This window comes from Monodon monoceros, unplaced genomic scaffold (genome assembly GCF_005190385.1).
Source record: "Monodon monoceros isolate NGI ecotype Baffin Bay Population unplaced genomic scaffold, NGI_Narwhal_1 Super_Scaffold_21, whole genome shotgun sequence".
NCBI lineage: Eukaryota > Metazoa > Chordata > Mammalia > Artiodactyla > Monodontidae > Monodon > Monodon monoceros.
This window is the reverse complement of record NW_021703778.1, coordinates 25555016-25571633: the sequence shown is the minus strand read 5'-3', so window position 1 is coordinate 25571633 and position 16618 is coordinate 25555016. Positions and strand designations below refer to the sequence as shown.

Here is a 16618-nt window from a genome sequence, read left to right as displayed (position 1 = left end):
CCCCTCCATCCCCCTCCATCCCCCTCCATCCCCCTCCATCCCCCTCCCACCCCGTGGCGCTCACCAGCCTCCTCATCCACGGGCATCAGATGGGGGTCTACTGGCCGTGTCCCCCACTAGGGCCAAGTGAAAGAGGGAGAGGCTCAACAGAACCCCATCGTCTGGGGCCCTTGGACACCCCCCCCATTCAAGCACAGTGTCACCACCTCGAAGCTCAGATCCCTTTTATTCCGATCACCACGTCACTTTGGGGTCCTCACAACAGCCCTGCGAGGTAGGGAGCACCCCCATCGCACGAGCACACGAGGTCTCGCCGGACAGAGAGCAGACCCCGGGCCGAGGAGAGGCCAGGGGTCCCCACGGGGAGGCCCCTCCCACCCACCATCTAGACTGTCCCTTGGAGTCCCCGGCTCAGAAGCCGGGCCAGACCCTGCAGAAGGCCCGGTGTCAGGCAGGAGGGGGCGGCGGTCGGGAGGCTTCACTTCAGCATGAGGACGTGCACGAACTCCTCGTAGCTCACCTGCCCGTCCCGGTCCACGTCAGCTTCCCGGATCATGATGTCCAACTCCTCCTGGGACACCTCCAGCTGGGCCATGGCCTGCTTGAGCTCATCCACGCTGATGTGGCCGTCGCCATCCAGGTCGAAGGCGTGGAAGGCTGTCCTCAGGTCATCTGCTCTGGCCCGGGCCTGAACCCCCTTGGCTATCACTGCCAGGAACTCCTGGGGGCTGATGACGCCATCCCCGTCCGCATCGTCCCTGGCGATGAACCCCTTCAGCGCGGCCTCCGACGGGTTCAGGCCCAGCTCCTGCATCACGGCGCCCAGCTCCTGGGTGTTGATGGCATTGTCTTTGTCCTTGTCGAATCTATGGAAGGCCTCCATGAACTCGGCCACCTGCTCTTTGGACAGCTGCTCAGCCATGTCTCTTGCACCTTCTACGGAGCTTGCTGCCAACACGCCCAAGGGGCTCACGTCAGAGCTGGGACAAGCGGCGGGACCGAGGCTGTGTCGGTGTGAGGACAGAGCTCCAGCGGCAGCCTTGCCACAAGATGGGAACCCCTCCTTTTCTGAAAATCCGAGCAAAGGGAACAAGAAAACTCCCTCCCCACCCCACGTCCTACGGTGAAATCCTCCTCCTAGGGAGGGACAGCTGAGAAATGCAGGAACTGGAGCGGCCGGTCTGCCCAGGAGAGGTGGCAGGCACCCCGGGCCTCACCTACTCCCGATGGCCAACCACGGCACCCCAGAGGCTTTTGCCCATGTGACTCTCACAGGGACCTTGGCCAAGCTGGGGAGGGGGGCTCAAGAGGGCTTTCCCAATTTTAGAGATGGGTGGGAAGGGGAGAGGAGCCTCCCTCAGTGGACATGGCAGACACTGGAGGAGTGGAAGGGCTGTGTCCAGCATTCCTGTGCTCTCTCGGGGCTGCTGGCCAGCTCTCATCCCATGGGGCGGGGCTGGTGGAGGGCAGATGGTGGTAGAATTGAGTGGGATTCTCCCAGAATGGCATTGCGGGCGTCATCACTCTCCAGCCCAGCGTGGCTGGCAGATCCTTAGGCGGGGATGCGGCTGCCTGCCTTTTTGCTTCGGGAAAGTGGGGAGCCAGTTGCACTCAGAGCCTGGTGCACAGGTGGTGCTGAGACTTGTTTATTAACTGAATGTTCAAAGTGTGATTTCAGAGCTGAGGACAAGCCTTCCTGTCCCTGCAGAATACTCCTCTTCTAGCTCCCCAGTTTCTCTGATTCTGTTCTATTAAGACCAGGGTTCTCTACAGAGACACCGGGAAGGAGGGGACCCTTCATTTACGATCTCAGAGGGGTCCTGCCTGGGAGCTGCGGGAAGACTGGAAAGCACTGGGCTGGAGTAGGCAGCCCCTGAAGATGCGAGGGGGTAGGAGGATGTAGAATCGGGTGGCTGAAGCTGTGAACTTGGCCTGGCTCCTGGGTTTACTAAGTCAGCCCCAAGCACAGAAACCCATTTAGGAAACTCCCTGGACCCATGGTCTTACCTGTTTCATCTCTGCCCACTGCTCTGCGTAGCAGAGTTTAGATCAAGAGCTCGGGCCGTGGGGACCCTGCAGGAGGAGGGGCATCCCCTTCCTGGAGGATGTTGAGTCCCCTGCAGCTGTGACAGGACGGGTGACCCCCTCCAGGGTGGCTGGATGAGCCCTTGGGGCGGAAGAGCCTTCACGTGTAGTAGCCGTGTGTCTGTGTGAGAGTGATGTGTGTGCAAGAGTGTGTGTTGGTGGGAGGTGTGCAGGCCTCCAGAGCCAGCGCAAGGGCAGGTGGCTTCAGCTTTCCAGGGCCCTGACCCGGGAATACACGCCAGCGCGTCCACTGCTGTTTGGGTTTTGTGGGTGAAACACCGAGGAACCTGCAGGACAGGTCTTGGAGGCTCCTCTGCCTCCCCCGACTTGCAGGGACCTGCCCGTCCCTCCCCCTGTGCCAGTCTCCCCGGGGACGGCCCTGCCCTTGCCCAGGGAGATCCACCCCGGGAAGCGAGAGGGGACACTGTGTGGGAGTCGCTGTCATCCCGAGAGACTAACCCTGGCTCTGCGCCCTTCTTCAGGGGCAGTAGAGATGGTGGGTGATCGGGCTGCCCTCCCAGGAGCCCTGCTGGGCCCGCACCCTGAACACAGGGCTCCCACTGAGGCCACAAAGCAGGTGGTTGATCACTGCCTTTGGACCCAGGAAGCTGTGGGTACGGGGCTGGCTCCCCACAAGCCTGGGGCAGGTAACTTCGCTTCCCCTGTGGTAGATGTCGGGTCCTGTTTCCCACCAGCCATCTCATGGTTCCCAAGCTCACCCACCCTTATTGTTATCCTGCGTCTGAGCACCACCGCCCTGGGTCCCTTGAGCATCTTGCTTCCAAAGCCTGTACATAAGCCACAGATACGTTTCCAGGTCTCTTCTTGGACAGACGTTTAATTATTAAAACCATCTACATATTTGCAGTGATTATCTATCACTGCAATTTTCCCAGCTGCCGTGGTTCACGGTCTCACCAATCCAGACGCCCTTTACCTCTCACCCCTAACTCGAATCTGAGCCTTCTCTTTCCTCTGATGGGATTCACTTCTACACCCACCTCCTCTCGTAACTCTTTTAACTCTTTTACATTCTAAGAAGTGGCCCTGAGGCTTTTGTCTTATCTACACAGCTGGTGTGTCTCCTTTCTGTCCTCCCTCATAAGACCCTAGGAGCCCTTTCTATGCCACCATAGCTGTGGTCTCTCTGCCACAATCCTGTCCAGCCAACCAAGTTTCCTAGAAACAGAATGTGTTTCTCATACTGCTTCTTTCTTTAGGGAAATTGCTCTTTCCTGCTCTGGAGCCTCGTATCAGCTTTAACTGGTCGACAGTGAGGAAGGGCTCTGTACACGATACAACACGGCCCCTGGTACTCCTGCCACCCTCAGTGATGGGTTGATGAGGACCTTTTGCATCTGTGTTCAGTGATGTCAGTTGTCACTAGCTTTACCCTTTCCTTGGACATCCATCCCCGCCTGTCAACACCTCATTGCCTAACCTGGTAGAGCCACGCCTATGCCTCTGCCCCATTTATCTGGGGGAGAGGGTGACGTTCATATTCACACCTGAGCTCCTGTGTGCTAGGTGCCATGCAAAGGGCTCTAAAGGGTGATCTCATCTTGTCCTCACTGTTTATTCTTATGTTCCAGATGAAGCAACTGAGGCTCAGAGAAGTCACAAAACAGGTTCATGGAAGAGCCGGGAATTTGCATCTGGGTTTGCCTGACTGCAGAGGCCAACCCCTTCTGTCCCGCATCACGCATCACGGCACAGCTCAGCTTCTGATAACCGACCTTCACATGCCAGCCGCTGAGGACAGCCAGGCCCTGCCCCTGCAGCCTTTGGAGCCCTGGTGAGAGCTGGCAGCCAGGCTCGACCACTCCATCAACACCTGACTGCATGAACTGTGGCAAAGCACGGGCACAGCTCTGCTCGGGGACCTGGCTTTGCTGTGGCAGAAGGGTGGGGGCTGTGGATTGATGGTAAGACCACAGACGAGCCTGAAGGAGATGTGTTTCAATCCCCGCTCTCTGCCTCTCACCAAGTACCTGGCTGGGCGGCACAGCCCAGATGATCCTGGTTACCCGATTCGAGTCAGTTTTACATTTTAAATTAGCTAACTGGGTCAGTGGATTTGGTACACAGGCGGTTCTCAGGACTTCTCTATGAAGCCCTTGGAAACAATTTTACCGAGAACACCATCATTTTGCAGTATCCTTTCAGCATCACCTGCAGCCGTCAGTATTCATTAAGTCTACCATCGTTCTCCTATCTTCTGGAACATTGTGTGACAAGCTGCCCTCTGATTCTAGCTTGACCTCCTCTCTATCTTGAGACCCTCGTCTCTGGCTCCGCAGATTCCTTTGAACTTGAGGTTTTTCCCCTAATTTTATTCCAATTTCTTCACCCGTGTTAATAATGGCTGTGCTTGCTGAACAGGTGGAAACAATGCAGGTGTTTTGAAGATCTCTAGCCTTTAACTCTCCTTTCATAGCTTTCTTCACTTTTTAAAAGCATGCCTGACCACTTTCTGGCATCTTGAAAAGAGAGTGGAGCTTTTTCTCCTTCCTTGGTCCTCCGTTTTATTATAATTTTAACATCCTTCTGTTCTGTTCTGGCCGGAGTTCTCCTTGTCCTGCTCTCCACTCCCTCCCCCAGATCCTGGCTTGACTCTCCTGCTTGATTCCACAGCGCGCAGGATCAGAAAAGGCAGGTGTTTGCTGTTATGTGATTCTCTCTTTTTTTCTTGTTCGTAGAGCCTGTCATTTAGACTGGCCCATTTCCCTTGGAGTATATTCTAAGCTGTTATCATTTACAGTGAAAAGTGCTCTAAACCAGTTCTAAATATTGGGTTCACAGTTTTTTGTTTGTTTCCTCAAGCTACACCACTTTCCCCTGAGATGCATTTGCAATTCCTTCCTCCAAGTGGACTTTATTTGTATCTAGAAGCCACAGTTTTGGAATACCCTGTTTCATTTTTAGTAAGGTGTTGGGTGGATTGGGGCACAGCCTGGGGGGCCCTTTCTCTTACTGGCCACCATGAAGAGCTCCCCCCCAACCCAGAGCACCCTCCCCTTCCCCAGCACTTCACGTGTCATGCATCATCCATGTCCTTTCTGGAATGAAAACAGTGCCCGCCCAGGGTCTTCTCTCCCGAGGCTTCCCTCCGAAAGGTTGCCTTGGCCTTCACACCATCAGGTCTAGGGGTCAGGGGCTGCCCAGGCCCGGGGATGCTCTCCAGAGCTGACCACAGAGCAGCCAGCTTTCCCAGGTGCCAGGAGGCCCGTCTCCCCTCCATCCAATTGGTTACAGAGACCGCACAAATATTGGTTCTGCTAGCGCCCCACTAGCGAAAATAGCGATTCGAGCTTTTAGTCCCTTCTCTCCCAAGAACTCAGGTCAGACACGAAGCCTGTGGTCTGGGTGAGGAAATGGAGGATGGAAGGGGTATTGGAGGTGGGATGCCAGGTCCCCAGACAGACCCTGCAATGAGCTCACCCCTCCTGTCTCAACGTCCCCAGGCGGGCACACGGAGGGCTTTCTGTTGGTGGCTCTCAGAGCCAGGACTGGACCTTGGTTCTCCCTGGGATGCTGGGACCACACAGTTGATGACACAACATCATAAGCCCTCTCGCCCCATCCTCCCCATCACACAGGCCACGTGTGGCACCAAGCCCACTCCCCACCCCCGCCTTCACCCAATTCCGGTCGGTCACTCGTCCCAGGAGACCTGAGTTCTATCCCAGCACAGCCATGTGACCTTGGTCAGAGCCTTTGTCATCCATTCAACAGATGTGCCGGAGCCAAGCTGGACCTCGAGAGCCTGCAGTGACCAGACACTCTCCCTTCCTCCAGGGAGACCGGGGCTGGAGAGAGATTCCCTCTGCAGCTGCAAATGCCCTCGGGTCCATTCCCCAAGGACAGCCGTCCTGGGCAGCACCAAGACGACCTGCCTTGGAGCCAGGAGATCCTACTGCGAGGCCCATTTTTGTCCCTCTCTAAGCAGTAGTACAGACCTGGGTAACTGCTCACACTTGATGGGTTACCGTGTCTGGAAAATGAGGGTGTTGCACTGGATGGTAGCTTTCAGAATTTCATTAGCGGTTGAGCCACGTTGCAAATGAAATCTTATTCGTATGACAGATAATCGTTAATATTCATTGGGCTCTTACTGTTCCAGCTACCCTCCTGAACCTTCCATGCATTGACGCACAGTGCCATGGGCCACGCTGCGCCCAGTTTACAGGTGAGAACCATGAACCAGAGAGCCGCAATTTGCCCAACACAGATGAAGCGGTTAAAAGCAGACTTTCCTGCTTGGTGGTGGGGAAAGGAAGGAAATCGAGTTGCTCCGCTTCACCTTCTCCTGCTTCCTTGGCGTCTCTGGAAGGACCTCTGCAGAGTCCAAGGGTCTCCGAGACCAAGTTCAAGTCCACTGGATGAATGACCTCAAAGGGAGCTGGAACTGTGATTTTCCAAGCCACTTTGCTCCTTCTGATGGCTTGTCCAGGTGCCCAGCTCACGCCCCAAGCCTCCTGCTTCCTCCACACCTCACGGGCTCACCATTAGGTACACGCATTCACACATGAAGGCTTGAGCCTCGTGCGTGTCCTCGCGCACACGCGCGCATGCACACGCATCTTCCTGTATTAAACACAAAGGTTTTCATCACCATCGTAAACTTCAAAGGCTTGGAACTTGGAACCAACACCTTTCCAGCCTCTTAGTGAGTCCCAGACCCCTCGGGGAAGAGCAGCTTGTTCTCCTCAATGTAATTAGCGCCACCACCACCCAGCCCCCCACCCCCTGGCGATGGGGACTTAGGGGAACTGACGGGCCTCCTTAACCACTTACCAAGTGCGTCTTGATATCAAAAGATTTGTAGCACGGAGTTCTAGCTTCTCCGCAATATCAGTCCCTGTAATAGTTTCAGTTTGTCAGTTTTTTTCAAAACATCAGATACAAGTTTGAAAGGCGGGCGGGTCATACACGTGAGCCCTGGCCCCTCCAGCCTGCTCTCCTCTGGCCTCTGCCCCAAGGTCAGCCCGGAACCCCTTCCCCTGCCCACGGACAGGGCAGGCAGTGAGTGACTGCAGGACGAGCTACTTGGGAAAAATTACTGAGCCCTCAGGAATCACAAAACATCGTCCTTTTCCCAGGAAAGCAGATTTTGACTTGTTCAACTACTTTTATTGTGAGATTTAGCACCGATGTGCTTTGGTTTGGGGTGATGGTTTAATCCTGAATTAATCAAAGTGGCTCTCAGCAGTTAAACACAGGCCACTTTATGTCCCTGTGTCGCCTTGGGCATGAAAGCACAATGAGGCCCCCAGAGACTGAGGGTGCAGGTGGAAGGATTAAAGGCAGGTGGGACCCCGGGGTGTACCCTGGGGGCTGACTTGAAGACCAGATGCCTGGAGAAAGCAGCAGGACCTGCCAGGAGGACCCACCAACCCAGGAAGACCCAGGAAACGCTCAGAACCATCCAGGCCCTTGGCTGCCTCCGCACTTGGTGGACTTCATTCCGCAGGTGAGGCCTCGAATCATAAACGCAAACCACCCAGCAGCGTATGATCCCTGAGTAGGAGGCACAAGGCAGTGCCTGTGTCCTGGAAGATGACGTATCTGGTTATTTGTCAGACTTCAGTTCAACGATGCACAGCTCCGATCCCAGATCAATGGTCTCCTCCCTGAACTGAAACTGCAGCCCAGCCCGGGACAGGCCTGGAGGAATCTTGATGATTCACACAAGACCAAGACTGAGCAAACGTCATTCTCAGAGCTGGCTCAGGCTCTGAGGCTGGAACGGCCTTCGGTGGGAGGTGAGAACGGGCCAGAACCCCTGGTTCCCACACAAGGAGCCCCCTCATCCCCCCAGCTGAGAAGACCCTCTCCTGGCAACAAGTGTGACTAAGAAAGTATTGCTTTTCCCGTGGTCAGTGTAAGTCGGAAAGTAGAGCAAAGCATCACCATCCCCTCCCGGCCTTGAAAAGTAAGAAGCAGTAGAGGAGCTGGTCAAGAATACGTGCGCGGTACAGAGGCCACCGCTGTCCCCAGGTGAGCCTGAACTCCACTGTCGGTGTCTCATCACCACGTCCCGTGTTTGTTTTTGTCAGTCTTGTTGCTTCTTAGACTGTGAACTGCAAAGATCCCGGAACAGCAATGCAAGCTGCATGCCCCCTGCAAACCCAGGCGTGTCTCATCATTTCTGGGAGATTTAGGGATGGAAAGTCAGAGGTAGGAACTTTAGCTGCTGAGACCAAACACTCCAAAGACAGCCTGAGACGAGGGATAGCCCTGCACTCACCCTGGGAAGAGTGGGTTGGAATCGGGGAGACCCCAAGGAGCTATTGGGAGCTTCCAGATTGTCCCTAAAGCCACAGAGGAGAAGATGGAGGCCCTACCCCAGGTCCTTGGGCCACGCTCCACTTCCCAGGACCCTCTCCCACCTCCGTCCTGAGCCCTTCCTCCGCCTGGTCCCTCTAGATTCACGCCAGTCGGACATTCGGCTTTGAGGGGAGAAGTCCGCTCTCCGCTGGGTCTGCCAGGCCTCATCACCCTGACTGTGCTTGGGCCTCTCTAAGGAGCCGGGCCAGCATCCCATAATAAAGAGCAAGTCGGACAAAAGTGCCAGGTAGCAGACGGCTTGCAGGGAGTTGGGAGGTAAGTCCATCCTCCTGAGGCCCAGACAGCACAACTGTGTGCATGGGGGTGGGGTGCACCTTTCTAGCATCAGTGCAGGGCTGTGAAACTGGGGAGAAGCCACAGGTGGAGGTACAGAGGGTAAAGCAGCAGCAGCTACCAGGGGTCAACACAGAGGTCACCCATCCCCACAGAGCCACTCGGCAAACCTGCGAACAGCAAGGGGAGATGACAGACCACGCAGTGGACAAAGTGGGCACCCAGGCAAGAGCATCTGAGGCACCCCATGGGGTTTGAACCACAGGGAAGGGCTTGAAGAGAGACACGGGTCCAATCCTCCTGCAGGTGGAGGCAAGGCGGACCCTCCTGTACTCTGTTCATTCAGCAAATATCTCCTGGGCGCGGGAGCCATCCTACCACAGAGGGCTTGGCAGGGGAAGAAATCAGAAGCAGCCTTGCCTCTTGTGAAAATTACATGGGAAGAAACAGAAAGGAAGCAGGTCCACAGGCAAGATCAATGTAGAAGTAAAAGTTATGAAGAAAATAAAGGAGAAGAATAAGACAGGAGAGGGATGAGGTGGAGGAGGGTGGTTAATTAGAAGTGGGCGGTTGGGGAAGGCTTGGCAATGAAGCGATATTTGACTTTTGACTAAAGTGACAAGAGAGAGCAGCCGCTTGAAGGTCGGGGACAGAGTGTCCAGGCAGATGGAGCAGCTCGTGCAAAGATACCAAGGTGGAAATCAGGATGGGAGCGTTCAAGGAGCAGAAAGTAGGCCAGTGTGCTTGGAGCAGAGTGTTGTGGTGATGTGGCCAAGAGGGCCACCGTAGGGAGTTTGGATTCTACTGAAACCCAAAGAAAGCCCATTATAGCGTTTCAGCAGAAAATGACATCACTGAAGAATACCACAAAAGGGGAGACCCATTACGAGGCTGGGGCCGTGGTCCTGCCTGGAGATGACGCGGCCTGGCGCAGAGGATGTGTCGAGGTGAAGCTGAAAGATGGGGTATGAGGTGTGAGAGAAAGGGAGGAATTAGATGTGGCTCTGGGTTTGGTTCTGAACAACCGGATGGGTTTTTTTTTAAGAGATGGGGAGATTGAGGGGAAGCAGGTTCAGATGAGGACCAACACTTTGTCATGCTAACTTTGAGGGTCTTTCCAAACATCAAATGCAGGGGCTCAGTTGGCAGGTGGATCCCCAAGGAGCTTGGCAGGAGGGCTCTGCACCAGCAGGTGTGTCCCAACATCTCCCACAATGGAGGATACCTACTGCGTGTGAGTCCCCCGCCTCCCGAGTGGGTTTTCCAGGTGCCGAGTAAGAAGGTCTAAGACTGAGTTGGGGGGAACCGCAAAGAAAACAGCCACAGGCGGGGAGCTGTAGGAATTGGAAGGTCTAGGTCCTGAGTTTTCAGCCTGCTGGTCATCTGACCTTCATGCGTTTGCTAGTTCTCACATCCTTCATCTGTAACGTGGAGACACGAGACAATAGGAATGAAAGTGCCTGATACACGCTTGCCACAGAGTAACTGCCCAATGAACAGGCAGTTGACCCATAAATATTCCACTGGAAAGGTGTACCATGCTCTGAGTGTTTGTGCCCCGGCCAAATTCATATGTGGAAATCCTAACCCCCAGCTGATGGTATTAGTCCGCAGGGCTTTTGGGAGGTGATCAGTTCCGGAGGGAGGATCCTCCATCAATGGGATTAGTGACCTTAAAGAGAGTCCAGAGACAGCCCAGGTCCTTTCCATCCAGTGATGGAGGACACAAGAAGTCTGCAACCTGGAAGAGGGCCCTCCCCCCACCATGCCTCCCGGCGCCTCAGACTTCCTGACTCCAGGACTGTGAGCAATAAGTTTCTGCTGTTAACAAGCCCCCCAGGGGGTGGCATGTTGTTATAGCAACATGATAACACTAAGACAAGGTGTTTGCATTTTGCTGGGGGGAAAGGAAGTAGATAAGTAAATGTTAGGGCTGGTGAGTGGCTGTATGGAAATGGGGGGGTGGGAGAAAAAGAGGGAGAGAGAGAAGGAGAGAGAGAGGCCCGTGGCCACACGCATTCTAGGAGGGCACAGGAATGGAGCTGGTTGGAAAAACTAAGCATCCCAATCTATACCTTTCTCTATAGCGCCCAGCAGGAGAGGCACAAATTCTGTTTAACAAAAGCTATAGTAGCACCATTTCAGGGGGGAAGGCAACACCTTGGGTCATCTGCTCTTCTAAGGAAGTAGCTGCAGCAGGCCCTCCCCTGTTGTGGGTCTGTTGAGGTCCTTATTAACACTATACCGTGTAAGGCCAACCCCGCTGTTCCCACCTGGATCCCAGCATCCTCGGTGCCTCTCACCTCCAGCCCAGGCAATTCTACACCGGGTTCACTCCTGATTCTCAACTCTACCACTGTGGTCCTCCAAGTGTGTTCCATGGATCCATTTGAGGGGAGGGTGTCCCCAATAACCTTTCAGGAAGCCTGGGTGGTCACAACTATTCTCGTAATACCAGACACGGTTTGCCACTTTCACCGTGTCAGCTTTTCGCACTGAGCTCAGAGCACTGGTGGGTGAAATCACCAGCCCCTTAGCAAGAATCAAGGCTCCTGTACCAGCAGTCCTTATAGCCTTCACCACCACATGGTCTCAAGTTTTTAAAAAGCCAGCTTCCTTTAAGAACGCTCTTGCAGAAGTAGTAAAATTATTATTTCAACCCTTGCATGCACATCCTTAATACTCTGCTGGGTAGTCTAGTGACTTGTTGTAAGAAAAGCACTTGTGTGCGTACATAAGTCACAAGGTAAGCTTTTTTCATGGAACACCAGTTTTTGGGAAAAAACAGCTGATAGACAAACTGTGGTTACTCAGGCTTGGTATTTGGCATTTTCTCAAAAAGCGATGAAGTGAGCCTGGCACTTCAAGGAAAATAACTGACAGTATTTGTTGCAATAATAAAATTTCAGCATCCAAATGAAAATTAGAACTTTCTAGATTTTGTATTTGCCACTGTGAGCTTGAGACTTCCCAATACTTAAAGACTTTTCTAATGGGATTGGTGGTAATATTAATGAATGTGATTTTTAAAAATTATACATACAATGATTCAACATTCAGAAGATCTGCAGAACTCAGTAAATCAGGATTTTCCAAATGACCAATGCATAGCATCACAGAATCATGCATGAGTAAAAGATCCATTCAAAGCACAGGAGTGAGCAATGGATTTTAATGTAACAGGATGGAAAGTTCGTTGGCATGGTTTCAGAGTTCACACTACAACCAACCTTTAAGACGCTACCGCCTGTCAAATTTTGATATGGTATCAAAGAATAATAACCACAGTTACCTGAAAGGGTCATTAAATGCTCTCTCCTTTGCCAGCTGTGCATAGCTGTGTGAAGCTGGATTATCATGCACTTCACATCAAAACATCTTCCCACAGATCAAGTGCAGAAGCAGACATGCTTTCATAAATCCAGGCATTAAAGAGATTTGCAAAATTATGTTTTTAGGTACCACTCTTATTTTTTATACAGTATAATTAATTCTTTTATAAAACTATGTTATTTGTGTTGACATGTAATGGGTTTTTTAAATTTGTTTTTTAAGTTATAAATACATAAAAATATATTTAAATATTTTAAAATTTTATTAGTTTTAATTTCAAACCCAGTAAATATTGACAGACATTTTAAAAAGCTCTTTAGAGTCCCCAGTAATTTTGAAATGTTTAAATGGGTCCTAAGACCACAAGTATATGCTATAGGGAAAGGAATCAGTGCACTGAGAGGCCGCAGGGGGAGAATACAGAAGCCTAGCAAATTAAAAACATTCCCTCTGTCATAGTTTCCTAACCAGCGAGTTGCAACAATTTAGTTGTCACAGCCCTGTGCCTTGTGAGTCATGAGCAACTCTGTTTAAAACCCTTACTGAGCTCCCTTTCAACGTGTCTTTTTGAAGAACACAGGCCATGACCCAGAAACCTGCAGATACCTGTTGTCCACTTACCCTTCGTAGGTGAGGCAGGATGCAGTCCATCAGCAGGACAGTGTCAGGCACAAGTTTCATCATGATGCTGGCCCTTGGTTCCCCAGGGTGCTGTTAGCTACACGCCGTTGTCCAGTGGTTCTCCTGCTCCTGCCCTTGCAGCATTTCATGAATATGTCCCCCCAGCATATGAATTTGAGGGGAGACACGTTCAGACTAAAGCATTCAGTTTCTCATTTCTTTCTTTCACAGATCATCATCTAAACCCAACCCAAACTCAAACTACAGACCTTGGGTTTGTATCATCACCAAACCCAAGGTCATCCAGATTTTCCCCTACGTTATCTTTTAGGAGTTTTCTAGTTTTGTGTTTACATTTAGGTCTATGGTCCATTTAGTTACTTGTGATGGGTATAAGGTCTGTGCCCAGATTCTTTTTTTTTTTTTTTTTTTTTGCAGGTGGACGTCCAGTTGTTCCAGCACCATTTGTTGAAGAGACCGTCTTTGCTCCATTGTCAAAGCTCAGGTGACTCTTTTGATAGGGGTCCCTCTCTAGGTTCCCTATTCTGTTACACTGATCTACTTGTCTGCTCTCCAGCCAGCACCACACTGTCTGGATCACTGCCACTTGACAGTAAGTTTCGAAGTCGGGCAGCATCCGGCCTCGTTCCTCTCCTTCAGTCCTTCGTTGGCTCCTCTGGGTCTCACCACTTTGGATCTGCATGGATTCCCACAGGCAAAGGCACCTCTTCTCACTCCATGGCTGGTCCTTCCCCGGGCTTCCTGGAAGTCGAGCTTGGAGCGTGTGTGCCTGATGGGTATCCCACTTCACCTTCTCGAGAACCTCCTCTTAAAAACACCCCTTTCTTCAGCTCTGTCCATTCCCATTCCCGAAACCAGAAGCTCAGACTTTCAGACATGGCCTTGCTAAAATGTGCAGGGGTTCCCATGCATTGGAGGATAAACGTGAATTCCTCTCGCCTCTGACAAATCTCGCTTGTCTTCCTTTCTTCATCTCCTGCTTTCTCCCCTTCACCCTGGGCTGCAGCTGCACCAGCCTCTTTTCTGTCCCTTGGCCACACTGAGCCTCTCCCACCTTTGGACCTGGAACCTGTTGGCCTCCGCCTGGAAGACCCCTTCTCCCCCTCAGGTCACCCTTGTGTGCCACTTCTGCAGAGAAGACTTCCAAAACCATCGCTGCAGAAGTAACCTCCCCACCTGCTGTCCATCACCACCCTTTATTTTCTTGATAGCATTTATTGAAAGTATCTCATTATCTTGCTTGTTTCTGTTAGTTTCCTCGCTAACTAGCTGTGTTGTGGTTGGAATACATATGAGCCTCTGGAGGATCTGGGGACAGCCTGCTTCTATCTGAAAAAAAAATATTTTTCTTTTCTCCTCCTCTGAAAACCCTCTTGGGAACCCTAAGGTTTTCAGACTTTGGAAACCAAAGAAAAGGAAAGGGAGTTCTTTTCAGGCAAAGACAACGTCTGTTCTTCCTCCTGCCAAAACCCTCAGCTGCAGGCAGGAAAGAGCTCAGAGCCAGTGGTTTTACTGAGTGGAGGGTGTGAAGACTGGAGGGGTGGGATTCCGGTAGGCAAACCCAGAACTCATCTCTCTAGAGGCTGTCTACCAGCCTCTCTGGAGGTGTCCCCACTAGTCCCGGGGGCTCTGGGCGGTGGGGAGGAGAGCCCGGCCTTTCCCAGAGCTGCTGGCGTCAGTGCAGCTAGCCAGCCGGCCCACTGCCTGGGCCTGGACTCCTGTTTCAATAGGACCCGGACTTCAGGCAACTGCAGGGCGGGTAGCGTGCACGGTGAGGGACACCCCGGCTCCTCCTTCAGCGCCAGCAAGGCAAGCCGGGGCCAGAACGCCAGCCGCCGGCCCCGCACCCGGCCACCTCCCGGCGCCTGGCCACGTCCGTGTGCTGGACTGCCTCCCCGCAATGGTCAGGGCCGAGCAGCTGACCGAGGTGCAGGTGGCCGAGTTCAAGGAGGCCCTCTCCCCGTTCGATGAGGACGGAGACAGCGCCATCAGCACGCAGGAGCTGGGCACCGTCCTTTGGTCGCTGGGCCAGAACCCCACTGAGGCTGAACTCCGGGACCTGGTGGGCAAGCTGGACCGCGACGGCAGCAGCACCGTGGGCTTCCCCGAGCTCCTGGGCCTAATGGCCCGGAAGGTGAAGGGCAGGGACGCCAAGGACCAGATCCGGGAGGCCTTCTGCATCTTCGACAAGGACGGCAACGGCCTGATGGGCACGGCCGAGCTGCGGCACGTGATGACCCGGCTGGGCAAGAAGCCGAGCGACCAGGAAATGGACGAGATGATCCGGGCGGCGGACGTGGACGGGGACGAGCTGGTGCGCTACGAGGTGTTCGTGCGCTTGCTGGTTTCCAAGGGCGGCTGCAGACCCACCTCCACCCCCACCCTGGGTGTCCGGGCTCCGCGCGTGGCGCCGGAGGACCTGCCTCCGTTCCCCCGGCCCCTCCGGGCACTGCTCCTCCGCTGGTTGACCTGATCCAGCTGTCTGTCCCCCTTTCATCTCCTCTCCTCGTTCCTGCCTACCTCTCCACCTTCTCCTTGAAGGATGGCACAGGCCGCTCCCAAGCCCAGCAAACCCCAAATGTTCCATCCCTCGGGAGCAGAAGCTCAGGGACGTCCCTGTGCACCGACCAGGGCAGGAGGACGGTCACAGCCTCACTGGCCGCTCATGCCCCAGGGAGGGTGCGGTGTGCCCTCTGGGAGCCCTCCACGTGGGATCCCTAAAGCGCACCCGGCACCTCCATCTGCTGTGGACCAGGGCCCTGGGGCGAGGGGCACTCTTGGAGGCTGACAACCAGGGTCTGGCCTCCTGAGAAACACCACCTCCTTTCCCCGGCCCCCCCACTCTGCTGCGCTCTCTTGTTCCCTTCTGTCTCTGTGCCAAACCGCGGTGAGGTGATTCGTCTCTTAAAGCTGGGAGTCGGTTGTAACACGTTTGTATTCACCTTCTTGGAGGGAAATTTGAAAGGGAGAAAGAGGCCACCGGGGAATAAAGAAAACGTCTGTTTTTCTCTGGTTCCAATGGAAATGATCCTTGTTAAGTCCAGGGTTTAAAAGAGGCAGGAATCTCTCTTTTTGTGCTTTTTGGAAGTGCGGTGAAATCTTGTATTGATGGGCGTAGCGAACAGAGAGGAGTCTAGGCAAGGTAAATCTTGAATATTTATTTCAAATAAAATGGAGAACTTGGCAGCAAAGGGTGGTTAAAAATCCATGTAGAGCTTCTAAGATCTGAGTCGATTATGGTGGGGAAGGAACAGTGGTCTGTGTTCATGGATTTCTTACATTCATGACCGAGTTGTTGGGAAGTGCGGTTTGAGGAAAGTCAGGGCTGGAGAGGGCCCATGTGGTGCAAAAGCAAGAGACAGTGCTTCCCGCGTTAAACCCTGGCTCCCAGAGGTGGCATCAGATAACCCCAAGGCCGAAGGGGCTTGTCAGAGATTATTTCAGTGTTTTCGTGGGGTGGACACTACACCTGGGGTCATCAGAGAGGGCTACCAGCCCTGGGACAGTCACAGAGCAGCTGGCCCATCTTGACAAGTCCTCTTTCCTGACACCCTCCCCACCATGCACGTTTCCTCATATGTAAAGGGAAGAGCATGGGCTCTGGGGCCGGACAGACTGGGAATGTAGTTATTGCTGCCCTGCCGACTGGGCCCAAATCACTCGTCCTCCCCATGGTGACAGCTGACACTCTGGCAGCCCTTCCTGGGCGCCGGGCCCTGCTGTGAGCACACTGCCTGTGCAGTGACTCACTACCACCCTATGGGGGGCCACCCATTGCAGCTTCCCCGTCTACAGATGAGGAAGCCAAGACACCGAGAGCTTCAGAAAGCAGCCTGTCCCACAGCTGGTAAGGGGCAGAGCTGGAGTTGGATGCAGGTCTGTGCCCCTGATCTCACCCACAGCCTCCCTAGAGCTCCGTGGCCTCCACCGTGAC

At 53.5% G+C, this 16618-nt stretch overlaps 2 protein-coding genes across 28 annotated transcripts in view; one reads left to right on the top strand and one right to left on the bottom strand.

The window, feature by feature from the left end:
* Window positions 1–15696, top strand: part of LOC114904192 (calmodulin-like protein 3) — a 26400-nt gene extending 10704 nt beyond the window's left edge. For 14 of the 27 annotated variants that reach the window (XM_029237790.1, XM_029237801.1, XM_029237786.1 and 11 more), the window contains 8 exons: window positions 1774–2732; window positions 3678–4010; window positions 5821–8085; window positions 8515–8691; window positions 8865–9656; window positions 9844–9943; window positions 13102–13168; window positions 14415–15696. In XM_029237790.1, the coding sequence (XP_029093623.1) occupies window positions 9625–9656; window positions 9844–9943; window positions 13102–13168; window positions 14415–15157 (942 nt within the window). In that variant the 5' untranslated portion in view covers window positions 1774–2732; window positions 3678–4010; window positions 5821–8085; window positions 8515–8691; window positions 8865–9624 and the 3' untranslated portion in view covers window positions 15158–15696. Of the gene's footprint in view, window positions 1–120; window positions 275–1773; window positions 2733–3677; window positions 4011–5820; window positions 8086–8514; window positions 8692–8864; window positions 9657–9843; window positions 9944–13101 lie in introns of those variants that run through there. The other 13 variants (XM_029237788.1, XM_029237791.1, XM_029237784.1 and 10 more) reach the window with 13 other exon arrangements.
* LOC114904195 (calmodulin-like) lies at window positions 268–1775 on the bottom strand. Its single transcript, XM_029237807.1, has one exon. It carries the CDS (start codon window positions 920–922, stop codon window positions 479–481), a length of 444 nt encoding a protein of 147 aa, XP_029093640.1. The 5' UTR covers window positions 923–1775; the 3' UTR covers window positions 268–478.
* Window positions 15697–16618: the final 922 nt, after the last annotated feature.

Excerpts from the sequence above, each read along its gene's own strand:
- LOC114904195 (XM_029237807.1), bottom strand. The coding sequence starts at position 922 with ATGGCTGAGCAGCTGTCCAAAGAGCAGGTGGCCGAGTTCATGGAGGCC.